General features: G+C 38.0%; 1 protein-coding gene across 1 annotated transcript in view; it reads left to right on the forward strand.

The window, feature by feature from the left end:
* LOC143207542 (cilia-and flagella-associated protein 96) overlaps positions 1 to 19,728 on the forward strand; it is a 28,866-nt gene continuing 9,138 nt past the window's right edge. Inside the window, exon 1 of the mRNA XM_076421164.1 lies at positions 1 to 19,710. Within this exon, the coding sequence (XP_076277279.1) occupies positions 19,641 to 19,710 (70 nt within the window). The 5' untranslated portion in view covers positions 1 to 19,640. The remainder of the gene's footprint in view (positions 19,711 to 19,728) is intronic.

Below are 19,728 nucleotides of genomic sequence, written 5' to 3' on the forward strand. Positions count from 1 at the left end.
CTTGGTTCTACACCACCCGCAATAAATATTTGTTTAAACAAAAAATTTGGGTTAAAATTGTGGGTTAAAACAAAAAAATCAAGATGATTCTCAATCAGCTGGCATAATAAATTATTTATCTCGAAAATTCACAAAATGGTGAATACGTAATCTGCATATTTCCAAATGTCATTATTTTTCGGTAATTTTTCAAACAAATCAAAAATTGTGGTATTGAGGGACGAGAGCTAGTAATAAGTGAGAAGCAAAAACTTATCGTTTAGAATTTTCTGTATAAGTTCAGAGTGTAAGTTTTATTCTTGAACACTAAACCTACCATCAACGCTAAAAATAACCGGTTCCAGATTTTTTATTTTACGATTATTGATATAATCAAAAATAATTTCATGAGAAATGGTTGGATAGATATCTTTAGTGTGGAGCACATATTACAATATAAGAGCAGCACAAATAAAATCTAAATAAATAGCTTGTCTTAATGTTTGCTGAAAACTTGTCTGAATAAAATCAATCTTGTTGTTTTTATAAGGGAACATGTGCCAGTTACTTTTAAGACTCGGTAGGTTTAGTGTTAATGAAATGCATCATTTTTATTCGCGAGTAAAGTTATGAGCGAGCTATGTGAAAGTTTAATAATATTTGTCTATTAACAATGCCTTTGACAGTATCCCTAGAATGTCTTTGAATCGCAATACAATTAACAATGAGGTCACAGTTGCTTCGGAGTTTTGGAGAGTATAACAGTAACGATTAAATATTCTATGGTTAACTTTACATACCAACTATTTCCAAATATTCACATTTGCCAGCAGTTAATTAAGCTTTATGAATCTACAATACGAAGCGAAATTAACCATTCAATCTAATTAAGATCCGTTTAATTTTCTGCAATTACAAGCTGCTAAAACAATGATTATTCTCTTTGGTCCGAGGCGAGCAGAGCTGAATTCTCTTCTTCAGTTGGCGAGTCGTCACGTTCGACGCAGTGATTTCGCGGAGCATCGCAAGTAGATAAGTATCCTGTCGAAACACAGTTCGCATCGCGACGTGTTGTTTCGCCTAATCACGAAACGGTCGGTGCCCGTGGAAACGCATTTATTTTCGTTACGCGCGGGCTCGTTTTCTGCGCACGATAAGTTCTCGTCGGGCCAGCTGTCAGTGCCGCGGATTCACCCGAATTTAATTAAACAACGCGAGACGTAATTCTCTGATTTAGGGAAAAACTACCCGCGCGCCGTACTCGTTCGGTGAAACCATTCGCCCTTGCCGTACTCGTATAATTAATCGGATAACACAGACACGACTGTACGGAATCAAGCCCTGATATTATAAAAACAGCATAAAGTCTTGCATCGGTATGCTGTTCACGATGAGGAAACTATTTCTACATTAAATGTGTTCTTATCTGTTTATGTACGGTGCTGTAAATAATACATTATAAATTCAATTTTCCTTCTAGATTTATCGTGACAGCAAATCAAATGTTTGCAAAATTGTTTATACATTTTCATACTGCACGTGAAACTAAACCGAAGATGCAGAAAACGGAGATCTTCTTCTTCTTAGTTTTGGGAAACAAATTTTTTCTTGAAATTGTGTTTGCCATGTTCACCAAGTATTTCCCCATCGGATTAACATTTATTTCGATTAATGCAACCATGTTGAAGTGATTTAACGTGACTTAGTCGTTGTTATTAGATCAACTTATTTGCTTTTGAAGTTTCTACTTTAACTTAAACAACATTCCGATCTTTCAACATGGTCTGGTTGAAATGCTTTTTATTGCATTAAATTATATTGTTTAGTTTTATAGTTATCCATTTTTAAACAAAAATGTACTTCTATGCTGAAATATGAAAGGGGATACAGTGATATAAAAACAAAGTTTAAAAATACTTAAAATAAATTTTGACGAAAATTGAAAATTTGTGTGTTTTATTTAAGATGTCTTGGTATTTGTTTGACATAATGTATGAGAAAGAGACGAGCTCGATATTTGTGAGAAATGAATTCCCACTATCGCGAGGTGTCCAAATTTAGCCAATTGATTAATTAATATAGGAGACTACCGATATACGAGTATGAAAAATCTATCGTTTTATCATATATATGTAGATTTATTAGGCGAGCGAAAAGCACCTATTGAGCGAAATATAATAGTTCATATAAAGTGAACCGGAATTAATTTGACTTCCATCGGGAAATATATTTGTTTGATTTGGCCCCTGCGCAAGACATTTAGGAATTTCATTAAAACCCGGTGAAATTCCAGTTTACTTCAAAAAGGTTTTGAAAAATACTGGTATCATTATTTCAATGAAAAAATTTGACCTTTTAGCAACTAGTATCAATGTTGTCGAAAAAGTAATTTATTCAGTCTACTATATGATATAATTGTGCTTGTCATAGTTTATACGAATTGTCATACAAATTCTAATTTTCAAAGATTATTTTATAAATATGAAAGGAATAAAATTGCTATCGATTCTCGTTAACATACATACATGTCATAAAGGTCCGCAGCTCGATCACAATCCAAAGTGTAATTGGTCAAACAAATGAAATATATCGGACACTAATCATGCAAGCATAATATGTTCACCATCTATTCATTATATTAAATGGACCAATTATCTGAAATTTGTCCGTTTGGATAATCAATGGACAAAGACCATTGCAGGAATTATGTGGTGCGCGTGTTGATTCACTGATTGGAAACTATATTTATTGCATAGTATTGCAAATCACTTTTCTTTAACCTTCGCAAGGTAATGTGGGGTCTCGGAGACCCCAGCTTCAGATTTTCGAAAGAATGTTTATATGAATAAACTTATACACTCATTTCTTATGAAATTATTTTTATTATATCAATAATAATTGTTCAATAAAACGAGATCTGGAATCGGTCATTTTGACCGACGAGATGGTAGGTTTAGTATTAAGTAAAAAATGTCAAATTCGTATCGAACGAAATGATTATCATTATTATGAAGTTCGATTATGAAATTCGACTTATTCAAAAATCTTGGGATAAATAACGATGGAGTTAATGATACATGTATTCGACAATTTGCCTATAATTAGCGGGCGTTCTTAACTCGAGTGTAATGATGTCCATTATTGTCACATGACAACGCGTAATAGATCGTATAACTCACGTACCAGTAATCGATATGGTGTAACACAACAATGCTTGATACTGTCCGGGTAATGAATGCCATGTAATATATTACAATGCCGATGGTGTATGACATATTGACTCTACAATTAACGAACAAATATTTATACGTAAACAAGAAGAGCATATAATCGAACTTTCTTGTAAATATCATTGTTAACACGTCGCCCGCATAATTTTCTTCTCAGCTGCGATTCATATTCCTTTGTTCATACGAACGCAGACTTAGACTATACCTACACGTATACGAAAGTATTCGAACGCTCTTTAAAACAGAATAACTTTTTTATAATTGTACCAAACGACCTGATGGATTGTAAGCTATTCGAAGCATTGGTTTACTAAATGATCTGCAAAAAAGATTTTCCAAAAATTACAATTTACAAGTGTGCATGCAAACATAAAAAAGGCATTTTTAAAAACCTTTTTATTTGGCATATACTGCCAGTAAGTACTAGCAGTAAGTAACATATATGTATACTGTCTTACTGGTACAAGTACTATGCCTTAAATGCATAGATATTGACGTATATTGTGTTAGTAATATAATGGAAAATAATGTAATATAATGGAAAAATTCTGTTTTCGGGTTTAGATAATCAAAAATCAGTGCTTTTTGATGAGGAATTATGACCATCTTTCGTTAATTTTTAGAATTGTTTTCATTAATCGAAAATTGTTAAAGTAGAATACTAAATTACATATTAGTTGAATATTCATGTACTAGTACATCGCAGTACAAATCGGCAGTTTAACAATCAGAATGTGCCATCATATTGTTCAGTCAGAATATATGGATTCCCGAATGAAAAGCATATTACCGAACCTTTCATTAATATCTCTCTTTACGTTCCCCGCAAACCGTAATTAACAGAGCAAGTAGAGCTGTTCAGCAATCAAGCTGTGATGTGCTCCCTTTTTAATCACCGGAAATTTCGCGACGTAATAGTTAATAAAAAGGTGCCTGTTAAAAAAATATGACAGTTAAAGAACAGCACAAGTTGTAGATCGCATGGTAGAAAAAACGATCGTCAACTGATCCATTGATAAATTCAATTGGAACGTATTACAGAATTAGAGAAAGAAATTAGATAGATAGATATAGATCCATACTTGGATCGATACTTGGATCGAAACGTTGAGAAAAATTTAGCATAAACTAATTTCTATTAATTCGTTACGATCGACAAAACGGAATATTTAGTGACTGTAGTTTTTGAGAAATTAAAGATAGTACACACGCGTGCTATCATTTTGTCCACGAGAGTATAAGTGCTTCGATTGAATATATCCAATTTCGTTGGAGATCTTACCGCTCCATTTTTGTGCCAGCCGAAGAACAGTTGGATTGAGTGGACTGTTCATGAAATTTCAATGGTCGTGCCTGCGAACGTAAGTAGCTGATCGCGTCGCGTCGCGCAGCGCCGCGCCGCGCCGGGCGTCGCAGATGGCACGTAGCTCCACGGAGAAAGTCACTGGCCCGTGGCTCGACAGTCTTCGGTCAAGTAAACCCAGGGATCGGTTTAATCGCGTCGTTTAATCGCGGCAGGTGGGCCGCCGGATTAATTATTTAAAGCCCCTTAGGCTAACGTCGAATTAATGGACACAGCGCCGCAATACCACCGCGGCATCGATAATTCTGCAGTTCTGTGGCCTCTCCCATTGGTTCCGGGGCGCGTGCCATTCGCAGACTGTAGCACGGCACTATGTATGTAGTATGTAGATACGTTCCTCCTGGAGGTACTGTACAATTTCGTTGTTGTTCGGACTTCCCAGTGATTAGTTTGCTCGGTAACTCCGTGGTCGAGTCGGACCAACCCGGTGAAATTCGACCGGTTTTGATGGTCGCCGCGATGACGTCCACCAACCCCTCGAATTAATCGGACACCTTGGAAATTCGCAGATATTATCGATGATTGCAGGCGTACACTACTGTAGCGAAGTAAGTTTGTTCAGCGAGCACCACTTAACGAGAAACTTTGATAACCCTCCGCCCCCCTCTCTAACTTTTGTCTCGAGAGAGGTACAGTTAGGGGCCAACTTTTCCCGAGACAATTCCGGGATATATGAAGGACAACTCCGTTTTTTAAATTAGAATCATATACTTTTCTATGGAGGGTAAACTGTACCCGCTCTAGCGGACGCTGGATCTATTGATTATTTATTGATTATTTATCACTAGACTGCGGATTTTATGCATTTATGTCAAAAATTGGTACTTACAATTTAAAACAGTGGAGATATTAAAAAGATTTAAGGCCATCAGTGTATTATATTCACCTTGACAAGATAATCAGAAGAATTAAATTTTTACTTGCTTCCTGTGTCTTGCAATCTACGCAAACATTTTTTATTTTGCAAAAAGATCCGCAGTCTATTTATCACGTATATTTTCTTATTTAAACTTTCGTTCGTCGGTCACTGTATTACCTTTTCCGTCGACGTTTAATGCTTTCGCTAAAACTTGTTTCATACACTTAAATAAGATCCTCCGTGGGTTCCAAATGCTTAGCGCAGAACGTCCGGGAAACGTTTCGAAATCTGTTCTCACATTTCGCCGTCTCCCTGACCGTTGAAATTCAGAGGATCGAGCAGTGGAAGTTTAATCGAGGCCATTTCTTGTCCAACCGTAACGCGGTTTCCGAGTGGACGAGCCGTAAAACTTTTATACCGAGCCCACGGAGGTTTTTGATTACGGACCGGGCAAGAATTTTTTCACGGCCGTTTACGAACAATAACGAGTCTCCTGCAATGAGAATCGTCGGGTGCACGTCTTGATAAAATTATAGCCTCTGTGGTTTACGGCTGTGTGAAAGAATGATTACTGTTAAAACAGAACTACGTCTGGCCATTCTATTCGAGAGAGAGAGAAAAAAGCTGGAGTTAGAAATACAGAGGTGCGCTTCAAGAAATATAGTAATTGAAATGTTTCCAACGATCGAAAGAACTCAAAAGAATACATTTATACGTTTTTGGAAATATACGTAATAAATGTGCACAGTGAATCACAGTATTATTTAAACACTTTCGAAAAAACCATAACCTTTAATATTTTGGACCATACGACTTGGATTATTTGAGAAGTTAGAACAGTTAGTATACTACACGACGCGAAAAAATTTGTTTAAAAATTGCAATTGGTCGGAATTACAGTGGAAATACTAAAAGTTATAGTTTACAACTGTTTCATGTTGGTCTATGTCGAAAATTTAAATAATACGTTTTGTCACGATTATACAGACTCTGACAATTTCATCATATTTTTTAAATTTTCAATATTGGGCCCTCATAAAAAAGTTGTAAACAACGTTTAGTATCTTTTTTTGTAATTGGAACTTTTTAAAAATTTCTTTTTCACGTCATGTAGTAAACTAATTGTTCTAACTTCTCAAAAAAGTCCAGGTCGCATGGTCTCATATTAAATAAGTTATCGCCGTTTCAAAAGTGTTCGAATAATACTGTGATTCGCTGTATACGTTTCTCAGCCCGTTTATGCAATAATTTACGAGACCATGAAATTGTAAATCTTCAGTGGCCATTTTGGTGGTCGTAAAGGACCGAGGCATGTATATCTTTTTTGCAATGAACTTCTTTATCTTTGCCTTAAATTCTTATTTGTCAGTATTTTTTCTTGGAGACGTTCGTTAAAGAAATAATTACTGTATCAATTGTACACGTGAATCAGCTATTATCTTTTACAAGTATATCGGTATTTGATGTAATTGTTTTCCTAATTTTCGCAACGGAAAAGGTTGTTCAGAATTTACTCCTAACAACTTATGTGTCGAGGTCATTAAAATTGGTGAGGTGGGAATGCCTTATTCGGAATAATTACCCAATCTTCAAATCTAATATATGTATAACAGATTTATTTAGATTAAAAATGTTCGATACTTTCGAAGGCAATTTAATTTGTAGCATTCTCGTTCTATCTGTTATAGCGAAATAATCATAGTTCGAATATTGATATAATTTCTTGAGAATCGGTGCAATTTAATGTTGAAATACCTTTCGGATCCACTGTGCATATTAATCGAATCCGCGCGAGAGGTATCGCCGCGCTCGGACATTCACTGGCCATTAAACACTGCATTGATTAAATTGTTTATAACGTCACCGACTAACCCACGTCGCGATAGTGTATTATAATTAAAGTCGTTTCAGCCGTTTAAACTACCCACAGCGCCACGCCGAGCAAAAATGTTTTTGTTCTGGTTAAACTCACGGTGCTCAACGGAACTTTAAGCTTTCTTAGGAAACTGTTCTTAAGGGAAATCGCTACACGGGAACCCTCGATGGAGTTGCTTAAGTAACTAAAGAAAATTCTCGGCCGGTGCGGCAAGCATTCTGATGTAGTCACAATTCCAGCGCAGTTAATCCTAAATAGGCAGTTTTATACGCAGACATTTTAAAAAGAAATGAAATCAATGGGAGTTCCTCGGCACGGTGGAATGCGAAGAAACGCGAAACGGCAAGTGTTATTGTCACCGTAAAAGCTGCGAGCATTCAGCCGATAAACCACTGAAAATTAAATAACCGTTGACAATTCCCGTCAGTAATCCAAACGTGCACATTTTTACAATCCTCATCTGCGAAAACGTATGCAGTAAGTCGGTTTAATGCCACTGAATAATCGTATTTTCTGCGCCCCCCTATTACAGTTAACAAAGGCTATTGTCAAACTCGAGTTCTTTATGAACTCAAAGTTAATGTAGACTCAAAGCAGATCAATCGGTTTAAGTAATCACTGTTACAAGCAGGGACCAAAAATAACAGTTATTCTAAAATTTTCTACGATAAAAATCATTAATAAAATGTTGATTGTTATCGAAATTTAAGATAATCTGCACAAAATATATAAAGAAAAAAGTTGAAGAACAACATGATTAAAAAATAACGATTTTTATACTTTTTGGTTACAAGTAACAGTTATTAGTGTCCAAAAATTCGATCCTCCTCGATAACTGTTATCGATGAAGAAAAACTGTTTCGATTGCTCGAAGCAGTTATCGATAAGAGAAGTTCATTTCGATCGCTCATAACAGTTATTGGTGAAGGAAATTTGTTGAAATAGTTATTATTAAACAGTGCAAGTTTAAAATGGTAAACCATCAATCATTTCATGAATATGTCGCGGCAATAACATTTTGGCGCGACCCGTGCGCCCCGGCGTAAATACGTTTCATCGTCGCGTGTCGGCTGTCGAGTATTCTGACCGTTTGACTCTGCGGAGACGCTCTCGATCGTTCGAACGCTAAAGAAAATCTGCCGGCCGGTCTCGGGCCATCGAGGGCCTTGGCTGGCCTTGGCTGGCCTTGCCTCGCATTTTCCCCACTCCGCAGAGTCACTCCGTCCACGTGCACGCATTCTAAAAGGGAGCCGATTTTGTTTGTCGCAGCCGCTCAAACGTTTCGGCCGCGCGTAAGAGTAACCGAACCGCGATCCCGACTCTTGCGGCCGATCAAACGTCTCGGCCGCGCTACAATGTAAATGCACGCGCGAGCACTCAGCAGCCGACTCCGGCAACCTACAACGGCAAATGCTCAGCCCATGCTTATTCTAAAAACACGCTTAAATCTACGACAAATATTTGATTCGTAAGACTAATTGCTACAATCAAAATTTAATGTGACAAACAAACAGATTTTGTGTCGTTCTTATGGTCTGTTCATTTGTCTTGTTGTACTGTTATCGTTGGTCTCTGATTTTAACTGTGTATTGGAAATAATACTTAAAATATTTCCTAGCAATGAAAATACATTGTTTTCAATAAATAAAGTATACTTTATGTGTTGCTCCCCGTGTCATTACGCAATACAAACTACGACCTGTTAATCTCACAGTCTCACAGACATTGATAGAGCAGTAATATTATATTTTTCCTAAATAATAAGACTCGTATCCCATATTGGTGCACTCGTTCTTATTTACTACCGTCGCGTCGTATAGCTGAAGTGAAATTAGGTCTGGTTTACGTCGTCTTTATTAATACAGCAAATACGATCATAAAAGCTATAATAAAGTATTTTATTGAAAGATTGCAAGGCGAATTTATTTTTTGAAAGCGTTTACCACCATAAAAGAAAGGACACACGATATTATATTGGACATAAAACAGTGTAAAACTGTCTGCTCTTTCATTTTTTCATGCACATAGTATTTCCATAAAAAAAACGCTGACTAATAACGTGGACGCCGCACAGTGGGCCGTTTCTATAAAATAGGTGGAATTAATTCAAAATTCAACGACCCCAAACCTCGTCTAAGACACAGTTCTGTTTGTAACTAATATGGTATAATTAACAGAAACTAGAATTTTCTTTAAAATTGGAGAATTTCGTGGGACCGATGTTCCTTATAAATTTGATTAATCAAGCCGAGGGAATAGATACAGGCTGTTACTTTCCTCTCACATTTCCAGTGGTTCGACTAGTTCCTTCCCCTCCTTTCGGTGTCTCCTTTTGATGATCGAATCCAACGGCGATTGCGCTACGATTTCGAATCGTTTAATCGTGCTAAAATCCAGGTCACAGCTTGAACGATGCAGTACTATATGTATACGACACGCATGGCTCCGTCGATCCGTCGAATGACAGATGCTGCAGTGGAAAGAAAAAATGTGCGGATTGACAGACGCCTGCTCTGCCATGTTTTTAATTACTGTAAACTAGTTTCCGTCAAACACGGTTGTTGCAATGCAAAATTCTTTGGAATATTCGCACTCTCGCGCACTGTCCGGATCAATTCTCTGCCCGAATCGTTGCTTTTTAATTCTAATTTTTCTTAATGAAATATATATATATATAAATTAATTTAACCTTCTCGCAAGGTAATGTGTGGGGTCTCAAAGACCTTCAGATTTCTGGGAAGAATTTTTATATGAATAAAGTTAAATCTGTTTGTTTATCCCAAATTTATTAAAAACGAGGCTGTTCATGAAATCCATTTGCCGGGGTCTAACAAAGAAACTCCACCTTACTAATTATGTGTTATTAGACGTGAGCTTCCGCAGAGTTGGGCAATAATCGATTAAAATTTTAACCAAGATTGATTTTGATCAATGTGTACGATTAAAAAAAGGTAATGAAGATAAATGTCAATCGTTGATTAAAAAAAAACTTTTTAAAAACCACGCTTATATTAAAATGCACTAAAAAATTGAAGCCAATGTCAAGACGAGTTCAACGATGTGGCACACTATGATCTTCAAATATGACGGTAAAACTTTCATGAAGAAGTAACTGAGAAACAAAAAGATTTCAGATTGCAAACAAGACAATTTGTCATGCATACATATGGCGATGATATTATTAGCAAATGTTCTATTTAATAGTGGATTGAAAGGTTCAATACTAATGATGATCAGAATGTGGAAACACAGTGCGACACAATTTGTCAAATAATATACATGTGTGAAATGATCGTGCGTGTAAATTAATGAACATTTATCGTGAATCTTTATCCCTCTTGTAAACTATTGTATTATCATTGAAATTATAATACGCATTTTCACGAAAAATGTCAAAAGATTTGATAATGTAACTAATATCTGGAGCGTTTTGTATTCGTATACTCTTTGGAATTGCTTTACCTACAGGAAAATGGTGCCGTTTGAGACTTAAAGCATCGATATTCGACTGTAGTATCGCTGGTGTTTCACCTGCGAAATGAAAACTCAACGCCAGAGCAAAAAAACGTCTCTGTTGGGTTTTAGATTTTTGTCTCTGAAACAATCCCGTGTGGTTCGAAATAAATCGATACTGCTGCCTTTGAAATATCATGGCTGTGGATTTAAAAAATAATCGGTTACAGCTTTGTGTATAGTTTCCGTCTACGTATACAGGGTGTCCGAGAAATGTTGTGCTTCCTCGAAAGGGATGGTTCCTGATGTCATGTGTAGTAATTTTTTCCTTTGCGGAAATGTTCTCCACGGCTTTGTTAAAGAATTATCAATGAAAAACACAGACCAATCAGAACTCGGCTACAGCGGACGGATTCCGGCACGGCGGGAGGTCCAGCTAACAAGGAGACTGCACAGCCTTGCCCTCACGGATTTAGTTGAGATTTTACAGAGTTATAGATCTCGTTCCCCTGATTACGAAAATACCCCATTATAGGGGCAGACACAAAGATAGTTTAATTGCAAATATCTCGAAAACTTTTGAACCACCCCGTATATTATTTCATTTAGAAAGTTGTAGAGATTTTATATAAATAACATCCGTATAACGTTTACAGGGGAGAGAAGTTTCCAAGATCGAATTTAATACGCGAAAAATCATATATCGATTGTTGGAACACGTGAAAAAAAAGGTAAAATTTGTTGGAAAGTTTAATTAGCAAGATAATTACTTAATGGAATGAGCAGATTGTCATCTACACTTCCTTTTATGCTAAACCATGAATTTGAGTGGACTATATTTACGAGGGTCCAAGAGAATAGAAACCGATAAATTCTTGTTCCACCAATAGAATAGAGTTAATGGCTAGTTAGGCGAGTGGAGAGTGACCAATAATTCGTCGGCTAAATACAGGAGATACCATCGTCGAACAAAGAGATGAAGCAATCAAACTAATCTCGTTTTTTACGCCGTAATCAAATAAAATTATGTAAAAGTTTTATTGAACCAAATAATGTTTTTACAAATGATATAAATCGAAATAGGTGGCAGCAAAATTATAAAATGGTTTTAAAACATTTACCTACTTCCAAAAGATTGTAAATCAATCTTGCATGCTGAAACTGATTTAACCACGGCTTTGTAAAATTATTTTATGCCAATTTAAACTGAAATATTGTGTCCTATGATAGTACGTATAGTGTATGTAGTATGTACATATTTTGAATGGTTTACAGCATCAATAAATAATAAATAAATAATATAAGTATAATTTAATAGTGATGTTAGAAAGCATAAGCTACAGATAAGGTTTTATACAGGTTCTTATTCACTGATAAAGCTACGTTAAAAAATTGCGGAAAGTTACTTGAAGGTATATGCGTTGTAGGTCACCAGAAAGCCCTTATTGGCATCACGAGATTGATTACCAACGTCAGTGGACTCTGAATGCTTGATGTGGCCTCATTGGCCATCGTATCGTTCGATCGTATTGTACTAATTGATCATTAACACCAAAATGTGTTGAAATTTCCTGTCTGAAACACTACTACATTCAATTTATTAAACTAGACGATATTACAAAGTAATGTTTATGTTGTCAAAAGCCACGATCTAAACATTTATTTATTTACATTTATTTATTATCTTGTATCACATTATTTTATACAAAAGTTTCATACTTGATCAAAATTCAAAGAGAAGAGCATTCAGATATCTTCTTAGAAAACTCAAAGTTTTTTTTATTAATTTATTGATTTTCATCATAGCAATTAATGAGAAAAGAGTTATTATTTTGTACAGCAATGTGGAAAATTACCAAAGCAAGTCGGTGGCAAATTAAATAGAAACTTAATTAGGAAATAGGAGAAACTAATAGTTTTAATCAAGCTATAATTTAGCTTTGACGAAGATAATAGGAAAATTAAATAGGAAAAATATTCATGTATTCTTTTTTTATTAAAATAGGTATTTGTTAGTTTAATTGCCATTTAGAACTTTGTTGCGTCTAAAGGTAAATAAAATTTCGTCTCGTAGAGGTATCCAAATTATCGAGGCTCTGCTCAACTCTATTTTTATTACGGGTACCCAGAAGTACATAAAACTGCCCCTTCTTCTAACCATTTCGAATGAATCCATTGTGTAATTGTTCGGAATACAAGTCTACAGTAACTGTTTCTTCATGTTTCAATAACTCGAAGTGAACGCTGTACCGCTACGGTCCGACCAAACACACGCGCGATAAAACCTTTCTCAGGAATAAGGTTGGGTTAGGTGTCGGTCTAGGTGTTGACTGGTGTCTGGTTCAGAGATAGTCATTGTTTGGAACTCCTTATGTTCACAGAGGATCCATTTCTCGTCTTCGGTGACGACGCTGAGTAGAAATGAGTTTCTATGCAAACTGTTCATCGGAGATCTTTGTCGACCTCGGATAGTTGGCGTGTAACCATTGTAACCATTTATAGACCTTTGTACAGTTGACCAGATGGACACAAGACTTCTTGATCATTTCTGTACACTTAACCTTGGATCAGATCCCACTAGAGATTTCAAGGCGTCATAGCCAGATTTCACTGGTCGTCCACTTCGTGATCTGCCAGACAGATCATAATCACCAGTAGCAAATATCCTGAGCCGACCCTGATATTTGTTGAATCGCAAATTTTCCTCGTTGTTCTGTTGCCTTAACATTTTATCGTAGGACAAAAAATGTGTAACTGATCGGAATAATTAGCTATCAGGGTGCCTCTATGGAATTAGATAAGAGCCTGAGTGGTATTATACTCCAAGGCGTTCCGAATTTACCTCGACGACCCTGTATGGTGGATGATTACAACAATCTACAACAACAGGACAAAGAAGGAAGGAAACTCCTTGGAAAATGTCACTGGTGCTTCAGAAATGATTCACATCGGAAAGCCAATTTTCTTAAAGACGGGAGGGAGGTTGGCTCCTTTCGCTTTTCGCAGAAGCTCGTCGTCGTCGTCGTCGTCGTCGTCGTCGGACCCGGTGCTTCGGTATTCACAAGGAACTCCCGGCGTGAGCTTCTGTCTTTTCGCTTAATGAGATCGAATCAGGCCAAGGTGACTTCCCTGAAGGCAGACCGATTGCCGCTGGGTTCGACCGGGGTCTCGGTAAGTTCGTTATCCCCCGGCCCGAACCATATATCCGACAGATCGCGTCCGTGACAAACTTCTTGATTATTCATGGCCGGCCTCCTTTGGGAAATGCATGGCACACGTTTAGAGAAAGAGAAATGCTGCTGACGCGAAATTAATGACCGAGCTACGTCGATACGGGACGGAAGTTCCCTTTCCGGAATCGACAGATGGATCGGAAACGGTACCGAGACACGATACGGTAGAACCTCGCTGGTTGCACAAAACGAGACCGAAAATGCGTGCACAAATCGAGTGCAACGCAAGAAATAACCAATCACAGTGATTCGTACTGGCAATCTTCTTTTGTTCCTACGCAGACGTCGCAATCCACGTCACGAGTTCCAGAACCTCGTCGTGGTGGGAATAATTGAGATTGCAACTATCGAAGTTCTACCTGTAAATAAATTTTTAAACAGGGTAACTGTACCGATTACTGCGGTATCGTGCTTCGATCGTACTTTATTTCAATACTTCTTCTTCTTCATTCCTTCATTAACGTCGCATCGACTTCTTGGTCATTAGCAGGGCTTGAAACGGGCCCGGAAATAACTGTTTCATTTCGGGCTTGATTGAAACAGTTGCGAAGTGTAATAAAAATAACAATTGCAATTAAAATCACAATAAAAATAGAAATTGAAATTGAGATTGAAATTGAAGCAAAAACACTAACCCGAACAAGTAATACCAATGCTAATACTTACTGCTAGATTATGAGTATATAAAAACCACACTGTTTATGGTCTTAATAAAAACGTCTCAAAGATGTCTTAGCAGAACGTAAAACTTTCAGACCTAAAATAGACCTTCACTACATATTTCAAGGTTATCTCAAGGTCATTTCGAGGTCACTGAAATGATTCTAATATAGGTGAAAAAAGTTCGAATACTTTCGTAGGCCATCGTAGATTTGTATGATTCTGTGCAGTATCCTTTAGTATTGTCGCGGAGTGTGTGAACAGCTTGTTTAGTGCGAAAAACACTTGTCAAGTATCATACCGTTCAGAATAGATTTTTCGTGCTTGTGACAGAAATCAGGTCACTGGAGGATTACCGGGTCGGTAGGGATAATAAGTCGAAAAAAAAAGAACGAAAGGGAGGGGTGGCAGGCGAGAGAGGGAGGAATAAAAAATGAACTGGAAAGCGAGAGGCTGGGAAAAACAGTGTCTCCGGGTTCGGGATTTTTAAATTACCTATCTTCCGGCGTGGTCGGCATCCAGATAAAGAGGACGGCCTGAAACTCTCGTTAACGCATTAATCTCCTCTGGCCCCCTTCTTCCTGGCTATTTTTTTGTCCTCCCTCGATGGTCACAGAGCACAGGAAAGAATGATTTTCAGACGTGTACGCGTCCAACCTGACGGTTCTTTGCGAGCTGGCGAACTAATTGCAACGTAATAGCGTTAATAAATCGAGTTAATTTTATCGTAACGTCGATCGGCCTCTTTCTCGTCCACGAGACGGTTCAAACTAGTTTTCACCTGCGAACGACCGAGAATCGACCTCGGAAAAAGCAGAGATTTCTCTGGCAGTAATTCTTTTCAACACGCGACACCCATTTCAGGCAATAGAAGCTACGTGATGAATTAACAAGGACCAGAAGGTCATTTTCAGACAATACGTAAGTTTCCTCATTAAAATAAACAATTTAAGACGTATGTTTCGTTAATTTTGTCCAACACTGTAGGTTATTTACACGATGAACTATCCGGTTCGATGCTAGCTAAAACAACGTTTTCCTGTCAACTGCCTACAGGGCTCCTTTATCGCGCCGATAGCAATGATCCGAATCCCGTGGACCTCTTTGAACACGTCTCTGAGAGTTCGTTCCCTTTGCCTGGAACTCGGACGACACTGTCCAGCGAGTACGAACGCATCGATGCGGCGCGGCGCGAGAATATTCTACGACCGAAGGATGCGACGCGACGTGTAGCTTTCCTATCCAAGGGACTGAAAGAGTAAAGGAGGAGGTAGCCCCGGAAAGGACGGTCACGACCCTTTCCATTTGCAAATTAAACGGCCACGTCCTTGATTTCAATCCGTGAAACCCAATCTCAGCTTTTCCATTGTGCCCTAACTTAAGCGCAGCAACTAGGCGTTTAATCTTAATCGATCTCCACGGGGGACGGGGGGGGGGGGGTAGGTGGTCTAGATATATATCCGCGTCCTTTTCTAGTTCTGCTCCTCTCCTAAAACCCCTTCCATAATCTTGGCTCCCTTTCAGGAGGACCGTCTCGTTCCACTTCCTTTTTCCGACACCTTCTTTCCCGATCTCGCCCCGGCCTCTCTGTTCTCCATTTACCATCGGGGTTGTCCCTCTCCAACCCCACGCCACCCCCCTAGCTTCGTCTGTAGTCCTCTCCTCCATCGTCTCCTCCCTCGAATGTTGCTGTGCTACTCCCGCAACCTTCCTCCCTCCCTCCCTCCCTCGTCCCTCCTCCCCCGCCACCGCCGAACCCCTGCGGCCCGCTCCTTAAAGCCCCAACCGTTCCGTTTTGCCGTCTTATCTTAATGGTTCGTCCCGGCAATCGAAAGTTTAGTTATTATCGCGCAGCCGTTGTCGCTACGGTTCGCGAGGCTGTGCTGCCCGGCAGATCCCATGAAAATATGGCGGTAGATAGGGTGAAGGAAATTGCCAGTACGCCCGCCCGGTACTCGCCGATCTTAGCCGAGATTCGCGACGGGAACAATCCGTGTTGAAAGGGAAAGTTGTATTGCGTACAGCCCTGGTAATGGAGTTCCACGGGACTTCCGGGGGGATTCTATCGGCAACCGGAACTCTGTTACACCGGGTCAGGGACGGGAGGTTATCATGCAGTGCGTTCCCGGCTAACCGGAATATCTGTTGTCAGCCGCGAATCAAGCGTGCTGATCCGCTGCGGCCGGTTCCACGGATTTAGATGGACGGAAAGATGGATACATCCAACGTTTACGATATTTGCTTTCTAGGTCATCGGTGGATCGGTTGAAATTGTGTCAGCCGTTCCCTATCGACATGGCCGAACAACCCCTTGCGCTGCCATTCATTTTACGGTTACGGCGAACGGAACGTCTTCGTCGTTACCCTAACCTCACCCACAATCATCGACACCGAATTTCGCCGACAGTGTGTACGGTGAATGTACCTATTACTGCGGTTTTTTCCCAATCAGATTGAAATAAGTAAAAATAAATATTTTGCCCTGAATACATTTCTACAATTCAATGAGATTGTATTCTCGTTGGCGAGGCAAACAAAATTGTCAATCATTTATGCTATATTTTTATAATCTCAGATTTGAAGATGCGTTCATTGAAAACGGCAAAAATTGTACGTATTATTTATAGCAGTCCCATTAATAACAGTCCTGTTATGTTCGATCGTTCAGTATTCCAGTAGCAACGATATGATATGTAATTTATATGTTTAAATTTAAATTATATATAATTTATACCACAGAGAGATGATAATGATGTGTTTGGACTTATTTCGATGTGAAAAAGCTCACGAACATTATTGCGTTCTCGTGTGTTGCATCTCCTCTCTCGGTATATTATGAAATTAAATAATTATCACACGGTATTTACAGATTATTTGCAACGTGAATACATTTTAGATTATTTATGTCACTGAGATCGTGAAACGTCCACCCATTCCAGGATTTTCAATTTAAATCTGCTTAATCGATCCGTTAGGTATGATTAAATTTTTGTTGGAGCACAATTCATTCTGTATACAGAGGATTCTCCATCCAAAATAAATCATTAAAACATCTTCAATTAAGGAATTAGCATTAAGAGAGAGGTGTTACATTTTAAAGAATTTATCACTTCTACAGAGAGTCAACTTTTAGAAACATGCAAGTTACCAGAAATAACGGTTTAATTATTTTAAAATTCACTTCATAAATGGAGTTTCTGTGATAAATTGTATGTGGATATAATAGAATTATTTACCAGGTCCATCACTGTTATAACCAAAAAGAAAAAAATCACAGAATAACAAGTATTTCATCGACTAAAATCGTATTGGATACAAATAAGTATTACAAGAAGCCGAAAATTTTTGGAGGAACTGTAATTTTTGGTCCCTGGTATTTACAATTTCACAGAAATGTTCGCTGACTGGAAAAAGTGGATACAAACGCAGTTCTTCATTCCATTTGTACATATAATGAAACTTACATACGATTCTGACTGAATTAGTTTCAAGCCTAAATGAGTTAACATGGAACCCAATGCAGCATATTTTATTTGTAAAAATTTGTTGTAAAATACATGATCGAGTACTATAGTTAGCATCGAGATGTCTTGAAAACATGAATTCGAAACGGTCCTTTGACGATCCCAATGAAATCTCCTTTTCGCGGCAGCCGCTTTACGAGAGTATCTGCAAACCACAATTTAATTCCAAATAGTTGCAGTTCATCCGAGATTTCCAGGTGACTTGCACATCTTCGGCGAGTCAACAGTGCTTTAGGGAGACCGTCCTACGATTTCTGAGATCCAGCTTGCGCCGCTGGAGGCAAGAAAACGTTCGACGCCGCCGAATATTCTAGTTTGTCAGTAATGAGTTGTTCTTAACGAGTTGATATTCCCAGACTACCATTCTATTCGTTGCGGTAACGGTGGGAACATTTCATTACCGTGTTGTTTGCGTACACCGTTTACCTGCTTGCACATGATTTGTACATCCCCAGTCAGCACACCTACAGTGAACCACACGAAAGTATTTCAACGCACTTTAAAACGGTATATGTATGTAACTTTTTTATCATCGGACCAAACGACCTGACTTTCTTTGAGCAACTAGAAGAATTGATTTGCCAAATGACACGCAAAAAAGATTTTGAAAAACTTCCAATTGCTAAGAATTAAAGTGGAGTGGGGTAAGTACGTCAACGGGGCACGTGCGTTAATTGGGTATTTTTTATCATAATATGAACGAAATTTCTCTAGCTTGTATTTATTAATGTAGTATAAGTTAGTATGAACTATTCTACATAGATGACGCCTAAGAATAAAGGTGTTTTCCTCGCTTAAATCAACCAATGCCAAACAGTCACGTGCAAGGTACACGTACAACTTTAAGGTTACCCTGAACGTGCAATAGTTTACAAATTATTAATACAATATATTCTGTGTTGTTATTTTAGGTAAGTACAACAAATATTGATATGTTGGTTTACATTAAATAAACCGTTTTTATTGTATTCTTTTAAATTTATTGAGAAGAACAGTAACAATAAGATGCACTTGCCCCGTAAATATTACTACACGGGCCATTCTTAACTGAACCTCTGGTTCTAGTAATTCGCGCTGATAATTCTTATTTTGTCTCGGCTAACCTGAGCATCTGAATATTCACCTAAATATATTGCTTGTTTTTTACAATATAAAAAATGTTAACAGAAAAATATATTGAACAAGATAATATAGTTAACCAATGATATTTTGTCTGTTCAACGCTGAGATGTTAAAATATTCCTTCTTATAGAAGAAAAATCAAAATTATCTTTTTGTTGAAATATATTGCCAATATAAACAATGTTGTATGTGCATCATTTTTATTATTACCGGAGAGGAGACGCGGCAGCGTTTTGAAAACAATCGCCGTGCAGTTTCCTGTTGCCGGGGAAGACGCGAAAGTGACAGGTTATTCAACGAAATGAAATAACGAATGGTCCTCTCTCGGCAAACATACGAGCATGAAATCGAGGCGACCTGTACCGGAGCCTCTCGGCAAACAATTCGGAAAAACGGATCTCGATCGAGTTGGTAAAGTATACATCAAAA

This window comes from Lasioglossum baleicum, chromosome 3 (assembly GCF_051020765.1).
Source record: "Lasioglossum baleicum chromosome 3, iyLasBale1, whole genome shotgun sequence".
Classification (NCBI taxonomy): domain Eukaryota; kingdom Metazoa; phylum Arthropoda; class Insecta; order Hymenoptera; family Halictidae; genus Lasioglossum; species Lasioglossum baleicum.